The sequence below is a fragment of the Leuresthes tenuis genome, unplaced genomic scaffold (genome assembly GCF_036924035.1).
Source record: "Leuresthes tenuis unplaced genomic scaffold, fLeuTen1.0.hap1 SCAF_7, whole genome shotgun sequence".
Classification (NCBI taxonomy): Eukaryota; Metazoa; Chordata; class Actinopteri; order Atheriniformes; family Atherinopsidae; genus Leuresthes; species Leuresthes tenuis.
Window position 1 is genome coordinate 20550574 of NW_027325361.1, and position 16846 is coordinate 20567419.

Below are 16846 nucleotides of genomic sequence, written 5' to 3' on the forward strand. Positions count from 1 at the left end.
GAGTTTTTGAGCTGCCAGATTGCCTGACTGGCTTCACTCCCTCTCACTCTCGCTGGCACTGAAGGCTGAGCAGGAGTGTTTGGCTCCCAGCATCAGTCACAACGCATCATGCAGCAGCCAAGCCACAGCGGGTGGAGGGGCTGAGGGGTTTCTTCATGTAGGACATGTCAGACACACCCAGTGGTCTGTCCCAGAGGTGAGGTTTCAAAAAGACTTAAAAAGGACAGATCTCACAGAGAGGAAGGTTACTGAAAGATTGTACAGATTGCAGACAGGATGGTGTACATTATAGAATTTGTAAAGCTGTAAAGTGAAAGGGAGTGTTTATTAACTGTAATTATGGATTAGAGGAATTTTCAGGGCCAAGCTTCTTTTCAGAGTTTCTGCTGGTAGGGCACTCTCAGGTTGTGTGAAATATTTCTTTGTTGAGCTGTAAACATGTCTCAAGGCAAATTCATCTGTCTATTGCTTCTCCTGATACTGCTCTGCTGTACTAACAGCTTCTTGATAGTAACATCAGAGGATTTCAAACAGCAGGCCACCCTAGACAGCGGTCATTATTCTTGCTTCCGTCAAAGTTTTTAATCCACATTTAAAAGCTTTAGAAAAGGTTGATGGAAACAGCAAAATGAAAAAGAATAAAAAAAGTTTCACTATAAAATTTTTATGCTTATTTGAGGAATCGATTAACTTAAGGGGAGGTGGAAACATTAAACTGAATCTTCTCTGACGAATCTTATCGCTTGAGAGATCAGTGCACAGCCTATAACTTGCTGATGTGAAAGGAACTTTTATGTTCACATAGCATACATTGGCACATTAAGAAAAAAGGCACTATTCAGCCTAGTATATCTACTCTAAATAATTTAATGGAGACAAGCCTTATGCGCCTTCTGAGAGGCAGCATGTTCATAAAGGAAGATCAATAAAAAAAGAGTAAAATTTATTGATGTATGAATTTGCAACAATTTTATTTGCTGATCAGACTGATGTATCATGGCAGTGGAGTGGTGACATTAATAAAGGAAGGAGATATGATGGGACACCCCCCCCCACCCCGATCATACACCCACCCCCAATCCAAAGCCTGATGGCATCTGTGAGAGGTGAACACATCCAAAAAGATTCAATCACAGAACCCACAGGGCCTCAAGGATCTACCGTTAACATCCCCTCAGATGTTCTTTGTTCACAACCTGCCCAGCAAGAGCTCTATTGGCAGCAGGAGGATGATCTACTCATTATTAGACAGGTTGTCATAATGTTATGGTGGATTGGTATGTAGTACAGACTGCATGAACACAGCAGTAATTCCTCTGAGAATTCATGGCGACTGTGCAGCTGTGACGTTGTACTATTTTCTGCTTATTTGACTTTTTCATCAATATCATTGATAGATGCAAATATGTTGATCTTAAATGCAAAAACAGTCATCATCACTGGCATGTCCATTGCCTTGTCCACAGCTGTCAGTGGGTTGTAAAAAAACCACTCTCATTTTAACAGGGTACTTTTTGGATCCTGTTCTGCGTCCATTGTGCTCAGTCCAGGTGCGCTCAGGTTGTGAGCATGCTATAATTTGCCAATATTTCCAGTTGTGAGAGCACATTTCACACAGAGAGTTTCGTCCTGTACATTTGTGAATGGACTGTGTACTTTGCCAGGTACACATTCAATAGCTATAAATGTATAATCTGTATTAGTTAGTCTTTTTTTTCTGTAATCACACTACCATTGCTTTTTGGATGCTGATCTCAATCATCTTCCAAAATCTGTATTCTTTTTGATAAAATGGCCAACACAGCTCCTCACAGTTTGCCTGACTTGAGCAAACAGTGGGTTTCAATGTTAAGAACATTTCCCATCACCTCTGCTTCATGAAGCTCCTATTTACCACAATGACCATCAGTTTTAGTGAAAATACTTAAATACTGATCACTCACTGCTCATTTAAGTTGACATCATATTATTCAGCTTGCATGCATGTTCTGTGCAGCACAGTTTAATCTATGAAACGGAGTGTTATTTGTATGTGTAAAACATTGTTGGATAATTAAACTAGGTTGGCTCGGCGTGGATGATTCTTCTATCTTGAAAAAAAAGAACAGAGGAGAACAGACCAAAACTCAAAGTGGATTAGATCTGTGTGTAATATGAAACCAGGAAAGATTATTTTACTATCACTATGACAGCCGAGATAATATGATTTATTTAGGGCAAGCAGAGACGCTACAAGAGCCTGTGTTGTACCAATGGCCCATCACTTCGTTTGTCAGTCTTGCTGTGCAGGCCTGTGGAATTAAACTGTATTGAATTGCTGGCATGTAACTCCTCCCCAAGTTCTCTCCAGGCTGATTCAGTGTGACGCTCTGTCCACGAGGGGCTCTCTAAAAGCACATCCACCGCTTTCTGCTGTTTCAGGCTCCTGCCTCTGTAGCCGATAGCCAGTGTCATGCTTTTCCATAGGTTTTGTGTTTGAGTACATGCATATCTGTGTGCATTTGTGTTTGCCTGTGCAGAGGATACTACAGTGCATTCTGAAAGTATTCGCAGCACTCCACTTTTTCCACAATATCCCACATTACAGCCTTAATCACAAATAGATCAAATTCATCTTTTACCTCAAAATTCTACACACAATACCCCATAATGACAAAGTGAAGCATGTTGTTTTTAAACTTTTGCAAATTTATTGAACTTTTGTTGAGTTAGCTTACATGATAATAACGTTACTATACTGTTGCCATTCACATAATTGATCATTCAAAACATTTAGTATATTGTCTTTTTCATTTGAGTAATTGCAACTTTCAGCATTCTTGCTAACAATTAACATATTGCAGAAATGGATTACAGCTGAAGTGATTTAGGATACTCTTTGTCTACATCCAGTGTTGTTTTCACCCATGAGCACACACTCTGTCTGTCACATAGACACATGCAAATGTGTGTGTGCACCAAGACATAGGGCACAGCACGTGGTCAGACAAACAGAAATAGAGGTTCCTACCCCTGCAGTGCTCATCAGTCCTACTTCGTCAAAGTCTGCTCTGCTTGGGTTTGGTACAGTAATACCAAACTAAGTAGTGAAGAGAGTAACAGTTTTACAGCTTTAAATTGTTGAAAGCATTTGTTTTCTCACCATGACACAAAAACAGAAGCAGACCTGTATTTTCAGAAACACTTTAAATGAACCATAATACATGTTACTGAATACATGTTACGCATGTACGTTTATGCATTTCAGAAGAGCAGTTCTGACAGGAAAATGTGACGGTTATCAAACATTTTTTACAAAGAATTCAGACAAGGTTGAAAAAATAAACGTCAATAAATTTCATGCAATCCTGACCCTTCAGATTTAACTTGTGTACTAGTTTCGACCGACAAATTGAGAGCAGGAAACTTGGTCTGAAGGAGGCGAGGCATGCAGACCCTCCCCACTGTGAGTATGACCTCTAAGACTGAGGGTCTGTCGAGTTTATGTGTAAAAGTCTGACATCTGGGGCGTCTTACTGACATAATCTGCAGAGACCAGAGCTACTCTAATAATGAGTACATTTAACCTCTGTCTTGCTCCATCTCTTTTACTGTCTTCTTCTACCCTCCTTCCCTCTTTTTGTGCTCATACATAGCTTACCTGTGTAAATGAGTCCCTTTGAAGCAATCTAAGACTGCACTGGCCTGTGCATCTCTGTGCCAGAGATGGATGCTATCTTTATTTCAGCAGAAATAGGTCTTATATTTCCTCACAACTTATTTAGCTTGCTGCAGCAGGAAATGTGGCTCATCTACAGTGAATGAGTTGCCTGTTCTGCGGTACACTGACACATGAATAATCCCTTCCTGTGAGTTTGTTGGCATCTGTCCATCGTGTCAGATGAGGTGTTGAATTTGGAAGTCATGCAGGTCAGACAGATTATTCAGTGAGCAGACAACAGAGAAGGCAGCAAATTATTTGCTTTGTATGTTTTTTTTAATGCAATTCACGTTACTCTTAATCATCTTAAAAAGCATTTTGGGGTCCATTCAAATAAAGATACTGTACACATAGCTAAAATCATCTGCAAACATTATGATTATTTAATGTTATGAATTAAAATTCTGCTTATTTTTTTCTTTTCTTTTTTACTGTAATAAGCCAAAATATCAGCTGTGCTAAAATCACTATTAGTTTGCTGTAATTGTGCACACTTTTTTGGGTTCCTTTTACTTGGTAATATAATCTGGCATAACTGTTTAAAATATAAATAACAGATCCAAGCAACAACCTCTACATTCTTAAAAATGAATCCAATGTGGAAATGCCAAAATCCTCCTTGTAGTCAATCCGTTACTGCCAAACTTGTGTCTTAAAAATGACATCCACATTGTCATGGTGGCAAACAGTGTGTGGATTGATCATCTTGCGTCAAAAGTGCTGGAACTTTGAAGTTTGGTTCATCAAAACCTCAGTCTTTTGTAGCATGTAACCAAGTACTTTTGTTTCCTAAACCTAACCACTGACAGCTAAATTTAAATGATAATAAAAACATGAAAGCAATCAGTCACCTACGTGAATATAAAGTGAATTCAAGTAGGATTTTAACCCAAGCTAGAAAGGTGTCTTCCAGAAAACCTTAAAAGCAAACTTCTGCTAAAAGCAAAAAGAAATAAGTTGAGATTAAAAAGAATTTCCTTTTATATGTTATTTATACCACATCACATGCCCTGTATTTTGTTCAATAAGCTTTCTACTTAGTCCTGACTTTCCACAAATTCGACCATATTATAACTCTTTTTGGGTGAAATACAGTTCAGCACCAATGGAGCAGCTGTCCCTGCTGCATAATTTAATCCTTCTTAATTCATAAAACACATGTTTCTGTTGCCATCCTGCAAGTGACAGTATGAATATTTTACACTATGGACTCATTGAGCCCTCACCATGATTACAACAGCTGCATTTAAGACCATACTTTGAAGTTTAGCTTCTGCCATTCATGTGGCTCTAAGCATCTGTGTGCTTCAGTGCCTCTTAGCGATGTAGTGTAGCATTAAATTTTAACGGGGCAGCTCTTGCTGGGCTCAGGTGATGGCTTATCACGCTCGTAGAGGGGGAACACTTGAACAGGCTGAGGCATGATCTCTGTCTCAGCAAAGCTATTACAAGGTTCAGTGAGTCTAAGCACAGCCACACGGCAGGTGATAAGCAGGTGTATGTACAGTAAATGTAAGTGCATGTGTGCAGTTTTGCTGTGTGGGAGTGTGTGTTACACATTTATTCATGCAGTGTTTCTGTAAGCAAAACCTTTTCTGGGGGCTTCAATTCCGTAGAATTTGCAAACCACTCAGATTCATGGTTTATAGGAGGCATGCCATTTACCCTGTTACAATCCTCTTTTATGGTCCATTTTCAATCCTTGATGTACATATGAGTCATAATCAAGGAGTAGCTTCCAAATTATGCCACAACAGTAAAATAATCTCTGTTCTAAGAGGCTTAGAAACAACTTTAAATGACCTTATTTAACATGCTGTCACACAGCAGAGGATATGTCGTAAAACTCTGCTCAGTAATGCAAAGATGTTGCCACGTCTGCTCAGAGTCAGGGAAGATAAGTTAACTATTTTGTAAGTACCTTATGAATTTGTGTCACACCACAGACCTCAGCACTGAAATCTGAAAACCTGCAAAGCTGTAAGTGTCTTTTTCTGCTTCTACCTATCTTCATTCGTCGAGTTCAGCGCTACACAGAGTTGCTCTTTACCCGGACTGCAACTTTCTCTACTTCTCTCTCTGTGAGAGACAGACACAAAGTAGGGATAGAAGAAGCGACCTATTTTAAGACTAGTGTGTAATTAATCATAAGCTAGCAGCCAGCATTAAGAGAGGAAGAAATGTATGATAGGTTCCTCTGTGACTTTCTGTCCCTCCCCAGACGACATTTTTTTTCTCCTTGAGCTTCTCCATTCTAAATCTTAATCCTTTCCTTCCGTCTTTCCTGTGGATTTGAACCTCCACTTCTCCCTTAACTCTTTTTTTCTCTTTTTCACCAGCATATTAACTGCTTGGTTAATGTGTATGTATGAATAAATACAGAAATAACTTGCCTGAAGTTTTAACACTAAACAGTCACGTCTGTTATTGTCTGATTCCATTGAATCAGGACATTTCTTTGGACTGACGTTTTGCCGTAGTCAGACAATCTATACTTATGATTACCCCATAGAGTCTGCAGGCTATTGTGGACAGATGGTGAAGAACACAGTCTCATTTGTGTGTAATAAGTCGTTACTAATTGCCTGCAGATTGGATCAATGTCCTGTTCTGCTGCAGCTCAGCTCTCTGTATTACCAAAGAGAGCACAGCCACCATCCATCTCTGCTGGTACATGGTAGCTGAGGAAAAGTCCTCTCTAAGTCATTATTAAGGCATTTTTGCAGGAACTGATTTAATTATGTTGAGAAATGGTTTCTTCTGTTGAGGAAATTGGACCAACAGGAGTACACTTTGAAAGTTTTTATGGCATAAACCCATGTTCAATCACACATTAATAAATACAGCTGGCACACACAAGAGTTGCTCAAATTTTTCCTATCAGCGGGTGATGCCATTTGCTTAAATCCTAAAGAGCTTCTCGATTACTTTGTGTCACTCTCATTTTTCATAATGACAAGGAACAGCCAACTGTGCCATTAATCCTGATTGCAACACAAGCTGGGGCTACTGTATCACTCTGTGGTGTGAGTTACAGGGGAAATGGTCATGGGAAGTTCACCCTTTCGGCTCCTGAAGCCTTCCACTTTAAGGCTGCTCAATGATTCGGTTCTCAGCTGTCGGCTGCAACACTGCCTTGAGCACTGCAACAGATACACATCTGTCATATTTTATAACTTGGACTTTATAACAACACTGCATGCAGAAATGCTTAGATATCAGTCTTGTCTTTGGATGTATGTGTGAGAAATGAATGTGACACTGTCAGATTATATCACTGAGAGACATTTATAAAGCACACAAGTACATTTTGAGATAATCCCATCCCAAAACTCATTGTCAGTTTCACCCCATGAGGCATGTCTGATTTTGCTTTTGATATGATTAGACCGATTTGACGGATAATTTGTGGTAAGTTGAATGTGAATCTTGTTGGGGAATTTCTTTATTACAGTGGTTCAAGATTGTGGAATTTCTTTTAAATTAAGCAGTTACCATAGAAACAGTAGAAACAATATAACTGGCAAGAATTTGGAAAAGGTTACGCTGTCCTGTGATGTTCATTAGAGCCTTTGGTCATTCTTTGGTCCTGGCTGAACTTGCTGTCAGGAAATATGTACACTAAGTGGGTGATGTTGTACTTGATGTAGAGGAGTTTTGTGAACATATTCTTGCCTGGGACAGTCAAATCCCCTGGACTGAGCCCCTTAAATATGTTTGCTGAGACTCTTGGTGTCATTCACGATAATTTTTTTTGTTCCCAGTGCCTACAAAAATTGTCACTGGATGCTACAAACTCACAAACAGTCAAACACCTCATACGGTCAAGCATTATGATGGAGGGGTGATGATTTATGCTTGTTTGACAACCACAGGACATGGGCACCTTGGGGTCATTGATTCTGGATTCAGCTAAACTAGTTTGAAAATGAGTCATGCAACACAACAATTATCCCAAGCAAAGCACCAAATCTGCAACAGAGTGACTGAAAAAGAAAATAATCACGGTGCAATGGTTCAGTCAAAGTGCAGAACCTGAGCATTACTTCATCGTGTCAACACCAGGGTAATGTGAGAACTTCTTATGGTGGCAGGGTGAAGACAAAAAGAGTGGACATCCCACTGTAGTTCTCCAGGTCCATTCACATACATTAAATAGTAACACAGCAAGAGTGGTAAGACTGGTAAGTGCACAATCAGGACAATGAAGGAGGATCATCTCTCATGGCTGTCATGTTCTCTGTTGTTAAAGGTGCTGGAGAAAAAAACAGAACATCAATCTGACTTCAGGTCATCGTGAGAATAATATATTGGGATGAATATACTTAGGATGCCTCATTCATCAACACCGGAGCAGAAGCCATAAAGAAAGACATAAACCTCAAAGGCTTGCTTTGAATAGGGATAATATTAGTTAATCAAACTGTGAAACTAAAGAATGTTTACTATAAGTTTATTCATTTATCTTTGTTACCCTGTTGTCTTTAAGATTTTTTTCTTCATCTGCTTTTTAGCATGGAAGATTTAGTGCTCTGATCTGTCTCTAGCTTTGGGCAAGCGGTCGTGCCATTTAAAAAACTTGCTCCTACAGATGTCATATAGTTCTGGTCACAGCATTGTTGAAATTCTCACACAGTGGCAATGTGAAAATATTGCCACAGTGCCACTGAAAAATATCCACAGTTTTGCTTGGCTTTTCAACATTACCAGTTTTGATTCTGCAGTGCTGAAATCAATAAGCATTGTATGCAATAATTTATCTGTTTTTCATGTCAGCTTGTTTAGATGATGGCGCTCCAATTATGGTATATATATATACCAGTTTTCATGAAGAATTTTTCAAATATTTTCATTTTGCGTATTTTCACTGAACTCAATTCTTAGCATTGTAATGTACTAAACCACAAATCAAAATTGTTGTAGTTTCCAGACATGTGCAGCATAGTTATGTGCACTTTACCAATAAAGGGACAGCACACAACATCATTACACACCAACCACATAATGTTGCATTCATTAAAGTTCACATTTGTCTGACAAGCTAATTGAATCACTTAAAATGTCAGCATCTGTAAATAAATTGAGGCGAGAATGTAAATGATGTGATGTGGATGTTTTTGGCTGTTGGACTGTTTTTTATTAGGCTCCCACAGCCAGGCTGGGTCTTTAACCAGAGAGCATCTGATTGGGACCAGAAATTTGTTTCAACCTAAGATGGATTATGTGGATGAACCATTCTTAAATACTGACAAGTCATCTTTATTTTGCCTTGTGTGTGTATTTGGTTCACATTAACGATTGAAGTATGAAACATAAGTGACTCTCAGAGATGTAAGTGTGTTACTGTATATGTTCACAGATATAAATCATGACTGTCAATTCAATATTTTGACAGCTTGCTTTAACTCGTGATAGATGCACGTATGGATGATAGCTTCCTCTTCTTCTTCTTCTTTCATTCACCTCCTCTCTCCATGTCTTCAACCCCATTATCTAACATTTTTAAAACCAACCTGGCTCTCACATTCATCATTTCCTAGATGTGTGCGTGTGTTTTTTTTCCCTTTTTTTTCCTATCTCCATCGGCACATCATTAACCTTTAAGCGATGTATGTTTTCAAAGCACGTACAGTGTTAGTTTTTCCTCCCTGCTTCTGAATTAAGAAATGATCTTGTCTCTAATGGTTTTTCTCATTCAGCAAATCACTATTATGTATTTTCAAAAGCAGCTTTTCCAGCATCTCCCCTGCACAAAGTATCAATAGCCACCTCTCTGCAGCAGTGGGAGTCTATCACCCTCTTTTTCACAGGAAATTGAAAACACACCCACATAATATCGCACTAGCATGCACTGAGTCAGACAAGCATTCAGAAATGCACACACATATGCTTGCACGCATACACATGCATAAACAAACTCACACAAATTACGGCACTCCCAGACTTTCAGGGGAAGTGCACTCTATGTTCAGTACAGCATCTCTGCTCATACATCATTAAGTGAGTCTGGGTGTTATTATGGAGAAGATGCAGTGTATTAGATGGCCTGACAGATTGTGTCGGGCCTGCAATCCTATCAGGACTGGATAATAAAAAGACACTTAATCTAGCCAGTTCCCAACAGTCCTTCTTTACACAGAATAAAAAAAAAACTGATAATCACTCTGCGCTCTAACCGTCCTTGTCAAAGTCTCCTTCCCCCTCAGTCCGTTCTTAAAATTTAAGAGGAGTAATTACGACTTTATCGTCTCACTCTCCACCGTTCATCCGCCTAAACATTTTCAATGAGAAGACACAGAATTACAGTCTAGAAAATGTGTTTATAACTATTGCTGCAAAGCATTAATGTGCAGTTTAAACAGGTTCCTGCATGACTGGGTGTTGATCAACTCATTAATGTGGACATTGTCTACTCAGTATGACATGAGATGTGAGGTGGGAAAACAGGGATGGATTTGTGTGCTGTCAGGATAATGACGGGACATGTTGCTAGATCAATGCCTATTACAGTTAGTCAGTTTTGATGCCACCTTTATGGGTTTTTGACTGCAGAAAATAAAACTACATTCACTTAACCTTATTCCCATTTCTCTCGCACTGTCTCTCCTTACAGTGGAGAATAACCCATGCCAGACCAACCCTTGTCTCCACGGCGGGAGCTGCCTGCAGGAAGGTGATGGCTATAGCTGCTACTGTCCTCTGGGCTTCTCTGGAGAGAGCTGTGAGATCGGTGAGTCACTGCCAGGTTAGGTCTGAGCGCTGATACCTCGTAGGTCAGCAGCTGTAGACACACCCTGTGTCACTGGAGCATAAGGGTAAAAGAGACAGGCATATGCCGGGCTAACATTTAGCAGATGTACACTCTTGTACGGTGAATTCATGAGGAAAACATCAGCTTCTCTCTGTGGGATTTGTTTCTGTCTGTGTTCTGCACTATGGGTCCAATTTCACTGCTTTGCTGGCAGATTCAACAGTTTTGGTTCAAGCTCCCTGATTGAAAGTGAAAAGGGAATATCCATATGCTACAAGTCAGGCATTTGTGCCAGAGGCTGTTGAAAGGGTACGTGCTCAACTGTGTGTGCGATTATTTCTGCGTGAGTGTGTGTCTGTGTGTGTTTTCACCTTCTGCCCCAAGAGCAGTAGGCTCTTTCCACTCAACTGTATGATGGGAGAGTGTGGCTGTCAGAAAATGATGGTGCAGTGATTTGGATGTGTGAGCATGTGCATGTGTGCTTGTGTGACACAGACATACAAGGTGACACTGGCCACAAAGGAGCTGTGAGCTCAGTGAGGGGTGAAGTATCTGATTAAAGTTGTGTGGCAGCAGCACACGCCTCTGTGAATGAGGGGAGACGGGAGAATACAGGAAAAGAAAAGGCAGTTGTGGAAGAAAACACTCGGAATCAGAGTTCAGCTGAGCTTGACGATGCAATGCAAAGTTCAAAAGATGGAAAAAAAAAATGCAAATCTCAATTTCCATGTTAAGCAGGACAAAATACTCACACATTTCACTCATTTACTTGGTTCACATCACAGCGAAGATACGTTTACACATTCCAGCACAGAGCCTTCATTAGAGCGTTCTGCGGTGTACAAGGTCAGTCATGTGATAAATGTAAGGCCAGAGATGCTACACAGATAGGAACTTAACCTAATTAGTTGAGATCCAATTATTTTGAATAATGCCAGTCATGGAGACCTCTAGACTATAAATTATTCTTATGTCCATTACAACACTATCTGTGGCTAATTCTACTTAAAAATAATTTCAATTTCTTAAAAACATTTTAGGCTAAATACATAATTAAGTCTTTTTGGTCTTATCATTTTGAGGGTGTGTATGTGTAAACCCTCCCCCATCTTTAGCCAGTTTCCTCAAAAGGTCACCTCCTTTAGTTGGTATTGTGACCCTCTCAATACTCCTGAGCTTTAATGAGGACGGTGAAATTGGTTTCTGCTGTGTTTTATAATTGTATAATCCATATTGCCTCGTACGGATTGACGTTTTGTGCTCTGATCTCATTTAGTTTGTCTAAGTCATGCTAAACCACTGGGAAACGATGGCATGTAAAATATGTGGCTTTAGACCCTAATTGGGATTTCCCTCACAGTGTGAGAATGATTGAACAGTTTTGTGTTAATTGTATTGTTGCCACATCTGTGTGTGCCAGGTGTTGTTAGCCATTTGGAGCATTTGTTGGATTTTGGGTCTGGCACTCCACCAAGGCTTTAACTGTTGAAGCGTAACCTCTTGTTCTAACTTTAATTGATACAGAGTCGTTGTTAATAGCGCTCTATCTGGCGGATTGATTGCGGGTCCTGGGGGAAAACCAGTGGGCTGAACCACAGTAAAAGAAAAAAATTGATTGCAAATAGAATGGGTGATGTGTTGTAATGTGGGCATTCAAAACTGCACCCTTGCATTTTTTTCTTCTGAGGATTGTCTCCTTTTTTTGTGGTTCCCTTTTGTGAACAGTTTGTTTTAAGACCCAAGAGTAAAATATAAGGTTTTTTCTAGTTTTTATTGTTAGATACATGTTTTCTAAAGCTGTTCTACATTGATCCATGCAAAGACAATAAGTCAGGCTGTGGTTTTGAGGTCATTACTCATGGAAAGAGGTCAGAGTTCAGGAGGCAAGGGCCAAGATGGGCATATTGTCCTCAGTCTGATTATCGATAACTTTTGATGCTTGGCCCAAATGTACATATTGTGCAACACTAAATTGGAAATCAATCAACAACCGGCCATTGGATCAATAATTTGTGATGAATGCATGTTAAGAGCACATTTTGGTAATGATTCCCTGCAGTTGATTTGGTTTGCGAGTGTAATTAAGGTAGAAAAAAACATAATGGTTTTTAGATGCAACTGCATTAAATGATAAAATTTTGTTTTAATGATGAAATATTTGTTGGCAACAAATTACATTTAGACTCTTCTGCTTCTCCTTGAGTTTTCTGTCTCCCAGAAGAGTTTAACTGCCTTTGGCAGTGGTCTCTTAGTGCTGTCATTTAGATTTTTTTGGCAAGCAGCTACATAACTGATGTTTTTAATATTAATCAAGGCTAAATACAAAACAGGTTAATTCCCAGCCGCAGGAAATATTTAAGCACACTTTTACCAGCATAACACAATGCTGTCTTTGAGAAGAAGAAAGTGATAATGTGACTCAGTAACTGTTGCATTACACCCTCAGACTGTTTCATTCATCAGTCATGGCTGAAAAGCTTTTTGTCTTTGATTTCAAGTGGTTTTAGACACGGCCGCAACAGTCCTGGTATAGCCCAAAAGGCATATAAACTGATACACAACATCCTGCAATGTTTCTGCTCTGTGTGGAATGATATTGTACCGTTGGCAAAATGAGGCACTACCACGTTCAAAACACCTTACGACTGCATGTTCATGAGATCTTTGGGGATTTTGGATGTATCGATGTCTTGTATTTCCATATTTCCACTGTAGGTTTGTGGTTAATATTCATGAAGAGAAAATCTGTGGACATCTTTTTAACTGTCTTCTCAACTGCATATCTTTGTCTAAACATATTCATGGCTGTCAGTAAAGACACCTGGGCAGTAAGAAAATGTACAGACAGGAAAACTAAGCTCTAGATTTTGCAGTATCCCACTGATAATCAGCGGTAGTTGGTAAAGTCTGGATCTTCCTGATTAATGACACACACTGATGCCAGGCAGTTTGATGCTCATGTGTTGTGATACAGTCATGAATATTATTTTCCTTTCTGCACAGCTGGGATGAATATTTGTTTATAGATATAAGATTTCTTCCAAAACAAACAAGAAAAAGCAACCCTGTGGGATTTCACTCTACTGATTATGCACAGGTGAAATAATCAAATGTCTCAGTCCTATTGTCGCTTATCTTTCATGTGGTTTACATAAATTAAATATGTTAAAGGCTGACGAAGCAGAATCTTACAAACAAAAACACCATATGGACTCAAACCCTCTCAATCATGTCTTATAAGCTAGGTACAAGCATGTGGTAGTGAATATTGTTGAGACAACCCTCTGCAGTTTTTTCCTCTTTGTTTCTTATTATTGGTTAAACAATTGGTTAAATTCTGTTAAATTAATTATTCTTTCTGTGATTGGCCGCAGTCTCTTCTTTGTTCTTTGAACAGTGTATATTCTCTGCAATGCAAGTTTGAAATACAACCTTAACAAATATTGAACACATACTATTCCTTTAAGCAGTGACATGAATTTAGATAGCACTGATGATCACATTATTTGCAATAACCGTCCCTATCAGTAGGCTCTGAGAAAAATGGTGCTTAGTTGCTTATTCAAAACTCCTCACATGCCATGCAGAGAATTCAGCTTTTCAAAGAGAATACAGCTTTTCAGAGTCAGTTTTTATTCTTTTTCTATGAACAACAACTTTCAATGGAAAACCTGCATAAGGGAAAATGGCAAGTTTTAACAAAGATTTTGATATATAGTTAGGCCCATCTGTTCCTTTCAGTGTTTTTTTATGATCAACAGCACTAAGAATTTGCATTTACAACATGTGTTATCAAACAGCTCTTCCACCAAAATAAATTCCTCAAAGACATTATTTTTGTTGCAGTGCCACGAATTGCTGCATCCAGGGTCCAGTCCCAACCAAGACAATTGTGGCTGTGAATGTTGTGACAGGGTCGGTATGAACCCAATGTTTCTCTAAACTATACCCACTCTTTTTGTAACTCATAGTTTTATAACTTAAGCAAACTAAAAAAAAATTTAAAAAAGTGATAATAGCAAATAGTATTTGCAAAGGAACCGAGACTGCATGTGAAAAGAAAGGATGGTTTTGGACATCAGGCGATATCTGAACTTTGAAAGAGAAGCAGCTAAACCAAAATCAACCAAAGTAATATTTCCTATTTACGTTTTTCATGATCATAACATCATCCATCCACACGCTTTATCCAATTCAGGATTACGAGGGCGGGGGGGTTTTGAGCCTGTCCCATTGCCATCAGGCAAGAGACAGGGTCCACCTTGGACAGGTTACCAGTCCATCACAGGGCCAACACAGAGACAAACAACAATGCATGCTCACACTAAATCCTTTGAGTCAGCTTAATTGCCTGGAGAGAATCCACGTGAAGAACATTTAAACTCCACACAGAAAGGCCCCAACAGAGGTTGGAAGCAGGAACCTTCCTGCTGAGTAGCGACAGTATTAACCACCACACCATGGTGAAGCTTGTACTGACACCAATATTCCCCAGTTGCCAGTAGGCAGTTTGACCCTTCCTCTTTTTGTGTGCTAATGTCCATAGCACAATATTGGCGGAGGAAATAACCTTGATTTTGACGAAGTCCTCCAGGGAATAAGAATGATAGGCATTCATACAGAAGCAGAGGTGATTCTTCTCTTTGGTGTTTGGATTATTGAAACCAATGCAAGTGTAAATCATAACATTACATTTATTAAATGTTCCAGCAGAAACTTGAAGCCAAGTGACATCATTCTCTACAGACGAGTTGGTATTTATAAAAGAATAATTTGCAGAGAGAATCTCTTCACTTCATGGGCATATATGATATGTACACACAGTTTTCTAGAGCCTTTACTTCGCATGTCAATGATCTTTTTCTGTTCACTTTCGTCCTCATTTATGAAGCAGTGCAGTCGTTTTCAGTGTGAGAGCTATCAATGTTTTAAATTAATGGTGCTGCCTATAAATAGTCATATGCAGTAGTTTTGAATACTGACAGCTGCCCTGCTGTTGGAAGAGGACTTATACCATGCGACACAATCCTCTTTCCCTGCTGGGGAAAATTCCTCACTCCCACAAATAAAGGAGAAAAAAATGAGAAAGAAAATGTGATTTAAAAAATTGTTTGGCAACGGTATTCTGGAGAATCCAGAGGGGCTCAGAATGCTGATATGTTTCAACATCGTTCAGTTCCGTAACATCTGAGTAAACCAGTTCAGACAGCTCCAAGGCAAAAAAAGAGCTCAAATTAGAGTTAAATACAACTTAGTTATTTAGATTTCAAAACACAGGTTACTATGCCTGTCTTTCAACAATGTTCTGTCTTTGTTTCCTTTCGTGCACTCAAAAAAACCACCAGCCAATTTTTCTGTTTAGCTCCAGTGTGGTTTGTTGTGGGGAAAATGTATTAACCTGTCTCATCTATCTCTGAGCACAGGTCAACATATCACAGGAATTCTAAATGGAGCAAGAGTTTGGGAAATTATTTATGGTTGACTGCGGTTTGCTCTTTTGAAAGACCTCAATCAGCCCATCAGTCAGTCACTCTGGAGACGAAAGGAGAGTCGGCAGGTAAAACATTTCAGGCTATAAGCCATTTATATGCAACTGGATTCACAACAACAGCAGCACACTATTATCAGAAACACACAGAAGCTGTGTTTTCTTCGTGGTTTTTCACAGCAGAATCACAAATAGCTTGGAGATCTTTTGGATTTTAAATTCACTGTTGTAAGGTCAAGACGGCAAATGATCCTGTTAAAACGAGGAAATTACTTTGGTAACACCTTTCTCTCTTCCTGTCTTTCGACCCTGCGTAGATTTCCCTCTTTCACTCTTTGTCATTTGCATCATGAATTAGAGGAAATATCAGCTCCTGAACCCGCTCAGGGAGTTCAACAATTGGTTGAATGTGACACAGTCACAGGTGTCTTTTTTTAAATCATTTTTTCCGTCTCTCATGAGCCTTTTATTTCTCTGCTACTCTTCAACAGCTCTTCAGCAGTTGTACACACCCACACCCATATGTGATATATGGCACCATTCAGATAATGTCAGTTTTTTAGGGAGGGCCTTGTTTATTTAAAAAGCACAATGTTAAACTAATATGGTTATTTTAAAGCCAAGGCGTGATAGCTAAAGATTCTGTCTCCAGTTTAATTAACCTGATGCTGTTGATAGTTAATAATAATAATAATTATAATAATAATGTTAATAATAGCATTTCTCAATTTCAACTTGTGGCATTTTGTTGTCGTAACATTTTTCATTTTTAAATTTGAAAAATATCAAGAGTGGATTGTTTGTAAATCCTTGCATTCTGCTCTTCTTTCCATTTTTTTTACAGCATACCAAATTTTCTGGAAACAGACCTGTACACAGAAAAGCAGACATTGTATAATGAACTCCT

The 16846-nt window shown here is 39.1% G+C and overlaps 1 protein-coding gene across 1 annotated transcript in view; it reads left to right on the forward strand.

The window, feature by feature from the left end:
* Positions 1-16846, forward strand: part of ncanb (neurocan b) — a 143546-nt gene that overhangs the window by 71540 nt on the left and 55160 nt on the right. Inside the window, exon 10 of the mRNA XM_072389789.1 lies at positions 10314-10430. Coding sequence (XP_072245890.1) covers positions 10314-10430 — 117 coding nt within the window. The remainder of the gene's footprint in view (positions 1-10313; positions 10431-16846) is intronic.